A 10,416-nucleotide genomic window follows, 5' to 3' on the forward strand; every position below is an offset into this window, starting at 1 on the left:
AAGTTTGTTTTTGAGTTAAAGTTTCAATTGGTCTTAATATTGATTCACCCCCCCTCTCAATATTAACCGGATCCTCATAGGATTAACACTTATATCAACTTATGAAATCCATAATAAATTGTATTTTATAATCCTATCTTATCATGTACAACTTTTTTCAAGAAGTGTGATCTCATGAATTTGAAATTACATTTATCTAATGTTGTGCAAAGGTGTTTCATTAGGATAGTTCTACACACATATTTATATGTATATATACTAATAATTACAAATCAATTCATAAAAGAATTCCAATTGATTATTTATTAATCATCATAAAGTTGATCATACATCTATAATGAAAATAATCATTGGCAATAAAGAAAAGTAATACATTCTAGTAATTTATCAAACACACACATGTTTGTATAATGATTCACAAAATCATGATAAAAATATGTGAGTATAATATCTATGTACAATCAAATCATAAAATGATAATGAATATGCAAAATAATATGTGTCTTATGATTAGAAGCATTATAAAAACAAATGAAAAAAAGTCATATCTTATGCTATAGGTGACATGTGTGATGTGGAAAAAAAATTGAACTCGCACCGTCACCCCTCCTAGCCCCACTAAGATTAGGCTTGTGCCTAGAAGCCCTCAAACATGTAAGAGTAAAGCTCTCTTAGTTATGTGGCATCATGGACAATGTTATCACATCCTCATTATAAAGATGCCATTAGACAATAACCTAGTTAACCTCCTAATAACGAGGAGCATGAATAGGCCCCAAAGCCCACTACCTATTTCACCTCCACTTGAAGAGAACCCCAATTCATTGCATGAGATTAAGCTAGAATATGTCCTCATAATACAAAAGTATGAAATAGATCATGGATGTGAGATAGGCTAGGTGGCAAGACTAATTGATATGCTATTGGACTATCCTCTCTAAGATCTCGAATGGACCCACAAATCAAGTTATGAGCTTAACATTATTTCTATCATATATATTGGGCTCTTATATGGGTACAACATTGAAAAATTTATTACCAATTGAGAAGCTCCAATCCAATCTCTTGGCATTACATACTTCTTTTGGTGATTCCATGCATCTTGAAGATATTGATGAATCAATACTATTTACCACTCAATCTATTGTACCATCTTTGATCCAATAGCAAACCTATCCTTAATAGAACCTCAACTCAAGAGTACATTGTCAATACACTCATACACTTCTCCAAGGCCATCATATAAAAGAAAGACATCACATTGCAATTCTATCATGAAAATATTTAGCCAATCATTCAATGTAAGTGGGAGATGCTCAACGCACCCTTGCATAGGCTAGCCTATGCATTAAACCCAAAGTGATATGTGAAAAAAATTATTAGAGTTACCACTAAGTAAGATGCTAATGCGAAGGCTAGTTTGATTAAGGATATTCATAAGATGTATAGTGCAAAGGATGTCTCCATCATTCACACCAATTGGACAAAATTCACCACTCTTAGGCAATATCCATAAGAGGCCAAGATTGACTGAGATATCTAGCACATGAGAATCCAATTCCATGGTAGATATGGACTTCTTTTGACAACCACAATGAGCACTCATCTATTATAAGTTTTTAGTTCTTTTGTTATTGAGAATAATTGGTCTACTTATAATTCCATTCATTATATTCAAATGAATACACTTATCTATAGGAAGGCACATAAATTTGTACATAATGTCTTATCTCACTACCCATTGTTGGTGTGAAAGGGGTGTTTTACTTTAGCTAGTTCATCACCTAGATCATTTTCACAAATGTTACTTAAGTTTACATAGAGTACACATAGGATAGCTATCACTTTATGTCTCAAGCCACAAGATTAAGACATATGTCACAATATCCTATGTTTAACTTGGCCTATATAACCAAAAGGTACCCCTTGTAATCCCATATTGTTTTAATCTATCGTTTGCATCCTTTGATAGAATAGCATTATTCTTTCGCAATTAATCTCTCTTGTGGCTTTATGAAATTTTGAGATCTTGGGTGGCTACAATCTTCAACAAAATATTGCATGGTATTGAGCATTCTATACCAACTCTTACAACCACAAAATGCTTACATACAAGGAGAGTCCAACAAATTGATAGGATGTTGAGCCAAACGAGCCAACATGCATTTGTGATGATGCAATGCAAATAGTGTTGGTTGATATTGGTTTGAATGAGCATGACCTTAAGCAATCTAGCAATACGAGCGATGAGAAGTTTGACATGGACTTTAGAGATGATTAGAGACATTCAACCATTGACCAATTGCATTTATCATTTTGACTATAATATATTAATATTTGATCTTTTGATCTTTTATCATTCAATACAACATATTTAGAATTTCAAATTTACATTTATTATTCTTTATACATTTCTTTTAAAACTGATTTTTCAAATACTACATATATTTTTACCGTTATCCTTTCGTCATCCTTAAACTGAGGTCCTTGATTTCCCTGTCCTTAGATTCATTCCCTATCTTGATTACATCCCCTACTCCAAGACTTTGTATAATAATGAGTTCTACTATCCTATCCCGAATATCCGAAGTGTCCACAAAACAAAATTTCATAACCATGAAAGAATACTTACCAAAACTAAAGATTCCTAGGTCAAACATCATATTTTCAATGGAAGGTAGTAAAATAACAGCCGATTCCATTATAGACTAAGTAATCAACTATGTATTTCTTTGAAAGACAAATGCAGAAAAATGATATTTTAAAACAACCTTTCCTATATGGCAAACTTACTTGACAATAGGGAGCTAAATATGTGCACTAATTTTCAAGCCTTTTCTTACTTTAAATCAAGTTAGCTATTGATTTAACCTTACCTAATAATAGGAAAAAAAATTATATTTCCTGCAATTGATTTGTATGCATATTGCAACTTGAAAATGTAGTCAAAGCTGTTCCAACTTCAACAGTAATGGGTAAAAAGAAAACTCGGTAATCCATATGCTAGTATTACCCAGAATCCACAGATGCAATCGAGTACAGAGAATGCAAAGTTACGCTGCAAGCACCTTGCCCCACAAAAAATGGGAACTAACAAAAAAAGTTATCAGATGTTCCAAAGGAACCCATGTATTTCTTCCCTACTGTGCTCAACTATCTCACTGGCACTTTGATCCAACCATTAGCAAATGCCACTCCCAAAATAATGAATGGTGTTAAAAACCCAAAGATAACTATGTATGGAAGTGGAGTTGACATTGGGTTTACTCCATCTCGTTCTGCTGCTGTTTGCCAGTACCTACATACAGCAATGATAAAATGAGAATTGGAGACTCAAATGAAAACCAATGGGCTAGATCGGTTAAATATGTCATATAATCCTTCTCAGGTTCTCTGAAAAAACAAAAGTTGAAATGAATACATACAGAACTTCCGAAACTTATCAAACCTATGCAACATGGTGTAATTGCAAGTTCAACAGACAGTTGAATTCTCAATAGTAAGAGCTATTTGTGTGTGGGGGAAATTGGTAATCAAACCATTTATAATACTTTTTGTCTTCAGTTCATTAGGTCAATCAGAATGATTCCTTGTGTAAGAAGATCTCACTGTTCAGGCTCTTGCTCCTTGGTGATGAACTTTTTTTTTTCGCCCTCATTGCTGCCACCACCTTCCCCGCCTCCTATTGGACAGAAAAATGCATAACATATAAGTACATTCTAATCGCTCAGAAGTTAAAATGTGACTGTATTAAGCAGAATCACTCCAACGTATGGTCTTTAGATGGGTGCAATAACTTAAGCAAAAAGTACTTGCAGAACAAAACCAATCCCCTAAATTCTCTACTGTGTTCATCTAGAGGTCTTGCCAAAAAGTGATACTCCTGGGGGTAATCTCACCAGCTGTACCACCCTCACCATCACTTGAATGAATGAGAATAGGTGTCTGACTGTATTGCATTGTGACATAAATGATGACAGGTAACTAAAATGATGCTAATAAATTTAAACAATTTCACATGAGAAGCACAAGAAAGTTTAAGGATTGTCTTTACCATAGTTCCACGGAGTTTCTGACAGGGGACGTGGGGAGGGGTTTTGGGATGGAGATCAAGGATCTAAATTTGGAAACAGCAAGGGGACAGCGCAGGGACGGCAGTGGAGTGGTAGGGGGCAGAGTTAATATACAAATTGAGGTGAATTGAAATCTTCAAGACAAAATCTGCAATATAGCATCTTTGTGAGTGTCTTATGAAAAGTAAACTAGTTTTCATTTAGTTAAAGGTTGCAATCAGAATGTAATGGCATGTGTATATAGCAAGCGACCCGGTGGCATCCCCAGCAGAAGTGGCAAAGGTGGTGGCGCTGTAGGAGAACGTTTCTCCAAGATTCCAAGTCTCAAAACCTTCCCCCTACAGACATAGGGCTTTTTTGGAGGGGACACTGGTGCAGGAGCACCTTCAAACCAAATCATCACTCATGGTATGCCATGAGTATAAGGATGTAACTAGGTGCTTAGATGTGTCAAGGTCCTGAGTATGGACCTCTTTTGATTTTGAACTTTTGTTTTGTAATAAGACCCACTTTGTAAGGCCATTGACATGTTTGGCACTTATAAGCCTCCATGGTCAAATCTGGTCAATAGGGTCAAGAATGAATAGGAATAGGAGTTTTGAGTCTTTTGAGTCACTTTGGATCATGTGGAATCCAAATTAGTTGGATTGTTAATGTGGATGATCAAAATTGTCAAGTTGACAAGGCAACATTCTTGAAAACATAATGTAACCTTTGTCTTTCGGCCAACCACACCTCCCAACAGTCATAAACTTTCAAAAATCAGTTGGGCGAGTTAGTTGAGACATATATAAGTCCCACAAGGCAGAAGACATGACAGTTAGAGAAGGTTAGAGAAAGTTTGGAGATTGAAGTTGAATTAAAACACACATTTTCCTGCAAATTCACGTTCTTTGTGCAATTTTTGTGGTGTTGTCAGATTGGGAATGCAGCAATCTGTGCATAGAAACATAGTAGGATGTGTTAAGATCATTTTGGCTTTGGTGGCATTCATTTTGGCGGAGTTTGTGACGATCTAGAGACAGATCTCTGCTACCGGGTCTGAAACCCTCTTCTCACCTAGGGTTTTACGTTCAAATGCCTCTAACTTGACTCTCCCTTGTGGAAGGCTTCCGGCCCTGGGGAAAGACAAGTTCAGAGGATGTATCCTAAGATTTTAAAAGCCTCGTGCAGGAGAATGTGGAGAGGTGTGAGAAAACACTGACCCTAGCCGGGCATCCTCATGTGACCAGCCTGTTTTAAGGAGCAAATTGATGCATACAGTGCAGATTTGGGATGGATCAGCCAAACCAATGCTTGAATTGGTGTTTGTAGAGTAAGACAGCACTTCCAAAACCATAACCTGACTTGGGTAAGCCATCGGTGGTGTACTTCCTTTGCAAACCTGTCCAGTTAGGCCTATAGACCTAATAGGACTGATTTGGGGTTCAGACATTTACTTTGAGGGTTGGAATCTGAAATTTTGGAGTTTTGAAGAACTTCCAAAAGGGTATCTGAAACCTCCATTTGTTTGGGAAGTCCTTTGTGAGTTTGGAGAAGTAAGGTCCAAAAACCTATTAGGTCGACCTAATGCAATTAGGCCTTCCTCACTAGCCCAATTCGGACAGTCATGGTTGTGGGGCTCATGGGTTGTTAAAACCTGTTGAATTGGTGTATTTATGTGTTGAAGAAACCCTCTGATTCATCCCACAAGTTGGTGAGTTCATTTCATGTGTTTGGTGATACCCTAGCCTTCTAAGTGTTGGGCTTAAGGGGTTGATAGATGGATCTTGTTACACAAATTTGGTGTGATGTCTTTTCTTGTATTGAGAAACCTCAAATCTTGTCTTGAGGGGTAAGTGGAGCCTAGTGTGTGTGTCTAGGCCTAATAACACCAAGTTTCCCTGTTGACTCTGCATCAGACACATCCTCGTGGAACAGGGGTCTTTACACAATTTTATTGCTAACACTTTGATTCATTTCATATGTGAATATGAGGTAGTTGGGAAAGTACTAAGGACAGTCTTTGAGGTAAAAGCAAATAGCCAATATGTTTGTTATTTGAAAATTTTCATAGTTTAATTGAAATAACGTGCGGACTATTCAAGTTCATAATTTAATTGATAGGTATAGGGTAAAAAGGAATTTATCAGAATAGGATAAAGTGAAAAAAAATTTAATGTTTATGAAATTAATGATAGTTTATCTAACTAGAGATCATATTATTTTAACTTTCAAATTTGTTGAAAGACTCTTAAGCAGCTTGATAATGAGCTCCCTGTTTTCCCAACCCTATCCTATTTTATATACCTCTTTATCAAAATCTTTAAATATTTGTTCTTCATTGACACTATGTGGATTGAATACAAATGATCCAAAACTAATAAAGGTGAGATAAAAGAATATTAAAACAATTACAAATCGTCATGATTAAAGCAAAAAGATATAAAATCTATATACCACTTCACACAGAAAATTGAAAGAGAAAAATAACAAATCTAATTATTAAATTTTATATATAATTTTTACAAACAAAACTGTTTTCTCTCCGTGTACTCTCATTTTAAAGATGAGTCATTTCGGCAGAAGCTATTCCTTAATAATAAAATCCACTTTTCAGATTATCATTGCAGCCCCTAAAATTACTGTAAAATGATCCAACATCTTGCTATTTAGACACTTGACAAGACGAGATGTTTCTTAAGTGGCCACACCTTCAAACCCTAAACAGAAGTAATCATTGAAAAACTAATATTAAGATTATGGCATCAAATCTTAAAAATGCTGCGCTACAAAGAGTCACTTGTGATGAAATGTATGGCTGCGTCCGTCAATATGTTAGGAAATTGTTATTTAAATGGGAAGAAAATAGCATTGATTGAGTAATGGGAATGAATTGCTGACCTAAGCGTGCGCAGGGCCCTGGCATCATTCGCTTTCGGTGAAAAGTGAGAGGGCGAGCATTGAGCAGGGTTGTGCTGGTGCTGGTGCTGCTTCTGCTTCTGGTTGGGGTAATGGAAGAGAATAACGCGGGAAGGCACGAGAGAGCAGCCATAGTCGCAACAGCCACACGTATGAATACGCTCTTTATCCACTCAAAATGAGTATTATCATATCTTTCATTATGAATGTTCCAAAGAAATGGAGCAACAGATTTGTTCAATGAAGAGGTTAGAAATAATTTGAAGGGGTGAGAGATGAATTGGGTTTTAAGTGGTTTTTTAGTGGAATAGATTTTTTTTTTATTTTTTTTAAATTTAATAAAAAAATAATTATTCATATAATGTGATTTATGTTTTAGTATCACTACATTACTAATAATTTCAGATAAATTATATAAAGTGGTAGCCAATACTTGGTTCATAATACTGTAATAGAACTATTTGTTGAGTAATTTATAATTATAATAATAAATTTAATTTAATTTAATGTTTATTGGTAAATTGTAGACTTAGAGCTTACTCCCTTTGTATTGATAGTTTTGAAAATGTATATTTTTCATTCGTTATCTTGTCACCCATAATTAACAAAATGGGTGGCATAAACTATCTAACTACTTTATCTTGTAGCTCTCCAAATAGAAAATGGAGGCGAACTACTAGCTAATAAACTATTGATTTTACTTTCTAACCCTATATACTACCATGTCTACATACTTTGTAGAACAAAAGGGAGCAAAGAGAATAAAGTTTAAAGTATAATACATAATACATATCTATAATAGCTCTTATCCATCATCATCACAACCAATCCTTACTATGAGCATGAAAATGTGAATAAACCAAAATAATTGAAATGCAAATGACAATCTAAACTACACAATTATCAAGCCTACACTCATGATTAGGATGCTTAAAAGGAAACTAAATAAGCAAATGACAAAAGCAATAAAAGCGTAAACTGAAGTCCCCTTCGATTTTATTGTCCTTCGATTTGAATGTGTGCTCAATTTTATGCTTCCACGGGTGCTCAGAATCACTCCATGATGGTTGATATGAGATGCAAATTCATCTAAATGGTGGACATGTAGGATGCCAATGAGAATGATTAAATTGACATTACGACTTCTCTATATGCAAATGAATGTGGTGGATTGTGAAGGAAAAATGAGGGACTAAAAAGAAATGAATGGAGAGGAAAGGTTGCTTGGAAATGTACCACTTGTCCCACTTGAGGATAAGTGGCAATGCAATAGGTGACAAATATCCTCTCCAAGGACAAGTGTCAATGCCCATTGTGACAAGTGGGAGAGATGTCACATGTCAATTTGAGAGTGAAACACCCAAATATTTGATTTTTTTCCAGTTTTATTAAATAAGGAATATGCACATTGTTTGGATAGGGTTGGTTAGGAAGATAAGGTTGGTTAGCAACCATAATTTGTTAGTGGGTTAGGTTTAGAAGATGGGTTAAAGGAGAGTTAGACTTAGGAGCCATGTCCTCCAAATAAAATTATTTGAATTATTTAATTCAAATAAAAAGGCTAGGAAGAAAGAGGTGACATAAATAAAATGAAATAAATAATGTATTTATTTTATTCAATAAAAGAAAAGGGGAGGAAGAATTAATTAATAAAATGTCCAACAAGAGACATTAATTAATTAACTGGAGGGTGGCTTAATTAATTCAATATATTTAGCCAAAAGACCAGACATTAATCAATTAAATAATGCAATTATCTAATCGATAATGCAACAAAGGCAATTAAATTTGATTAATAAAATTAATCAAATTTAAGGGTTTGCATTTTTCCCCTCTTTTCACAATGGCATTAGAGTAGCGTCAGTGCAAAGAAAAACAAGACACAGATGACCCAAAGAAAACAAGGCGACAAACTGCCCTAGGGAAAGGGAAATTCAAATGGCCAAGTAGAGCCAACAACAAAGGAATAGTTAGTAATGCCCCCCTCGAGAGGGTGCATGAGAACGAAGGGACCGAGCGACATCTCAAAAGAGACATTGCCCCAGCAAACAGGATGGGAGAAAATGCAAAACGAAGCCTAGGGGCAAAGATGACACTAAAAAAGGAGTCTAGACGAAGAAATGGTATGAGAAATGGTTCTGAAGGGATTGAGACAGTAAAAATTAGGGCTTTAGAAGGCCCTATATTAGCAAATTTGAAAATTTACTACACTTTTACCATGTGAAAGAGAGAAATTCTTGAGCCCGTTATAGATTTCTAAAGCTTTCTTACACCCAAACAAGATGACAACGAGGCAAAAAACCAAGCACCGCATGGACGTTGTGGCAAGCGTCTGACAGACCCGACGACCAGACTGCTAGGTGAGTCTGAAAAACTCGATCCTCGCATGTGATTTTGGTGCATTTATTAGCTAGGATAAGCTTAAAAACATTTTTCTCGTGGTTTCGTGTTCCGTGAGAATGAGTGTAGAAGCGGCGAGAATTTTTTCTCCCCGATCACATAAAGGGAACGAGTTGGGTTGTAAAAACCATAGGCTTAGGGAGTAGTTTAGTAAAGTGCTTCCGCATAGGCAAGAATGAAATAGGGAGCTACGAAAATGTGTTCCCATCAATAAAGGACTTGCAGGATCGCATTCTCGTTGGTGTAGGCTAGTTAGTTTAGGTTGAACAACAGGAATGCACTCATGTAGGGAAGGGATGAGGAGATGGTACAATGTTTGTACAGTCATGAAGATGACTGCAGGATTGCCAACAGAAATGGCGGGAATGCCATGAAAAGTAGAAAACAATGCTAATGCCACCCAAAGTAGTGGGTTTGATAATTAGAAGGGAAGAGGGGACTTAGAAGAAAATTTAGTAAGGAAAGAAATGTAATACCCTAAAATTGGTCATCTCAACCACGAGCCCCTAATTTCGACAACATCACCAAGGTCCTAACCAAAGGCAATTAAATCAATCTTGAGCACATTAATTAATTCTTCAATCATCAAATGTCATATGGCAAATCAATAACTCAATATTTATTTAATTAATTAAATCATTCCAAGAAAATCATTTTGATCAATTATCCTATTTAATTTATTAAATATCCTAACATATTTCATTAATTAATAAATTTGCCATTTAATCATAAAAAAAGAATTAATTTATCACAAAAGAGGAATTAATCACAAAGCAAGAGTAAAATTGAAAATAAAATAAAAGAATTGAATTGAAAGAGAAATCAAACTTGAGATATTATTTCTTCTAAATTGAGAACTTGAAATCAGAAAAGCAATTAAAGGAATTTAATCATTCTCTAAAATTGGAACTCAAAGCTTTTGAGAAAAGAAGTTCAGTTGCATTGAAAAGACTTTTTTCTTGAATAAATCAAGGAATTGCCTATTTTTATCTCAAGTGCATGGAATTAATTAATTCTATCACCAATGCAAACTCAAACTTCT

At 35.2% G+C, this 10,416-nt stretch overlaps 1 protein-coding gene across 1 annotated transcript; it reads right to left on the bottom strand.

Annotated features, from left to right (window-relative positions):
- Window positions 1-2,976: 2,976 nt before the first annotated feature.
- On the bottom strand, window positions 2,977-7,225 carry LOC131067562 (uncharacterized). The gene is made up of 3 exons (XM_058002639.2): window positions 6,957-7,225; window positions 3,610-3,682; window positions 2,977-3,298 (listed from the first exon to the last, which is right to left on the bottom strand). The coding sequence occupies exons 1-3, from the start codon at window positions 7,105-7,107 to the stop codon at window positions 3,154-3,156; spliced, it is 369 nt and encodes a 122-aa protein (XP_057858622.2). The 5' UTR covers window positions 7,108-7,225; the 3' UTR covers window positions 2,977-3,153.
- Window positions 7,226-10,416: the final 3,191 nt, after the last annotated feature.

The sequence above is a fragment of the Cryptomeria japonica genome, chromosome 10, assembly GCF_030272615.1.
Source record: "Cryptomeria japonica chromosome 10, Sugi_1.0, whole genome shotgun sequence".
In the NCBI taxonomy this organism is placed as follows: Eukaryota; Viridiplantae; Streptophyta; class Pinopsida; order Cupressales; family Cupressaceae; genus Cryptomeria; species Cryptomeria japonica.

Bases quoted from the DNA above. Each gene is read 5' to 3' on its own strand.
- LOC131067562 (XM_058002639.2), bottom strand. From the start codon at position 7,107: ATGGCTGCTCTCTCGTGCCTTCCCGCGTTATTCTCTTCCATTACCCCA. The intron at 3,683-6,956 runs GTCAGCAATTCA...TCTGTCCAATAG, and splicing joins AGGGCCCTGCGCACGCTTAG to GAGGCGGGGAAGGTGGTGGC. The intron at 3,299-3,609 runs GTGAGATCTTCT...TGCTGTATGTAG, and splicing joins AAGGAGCAAGAGCCTGAACA to GTACTGGCAAACAGCAGCAG.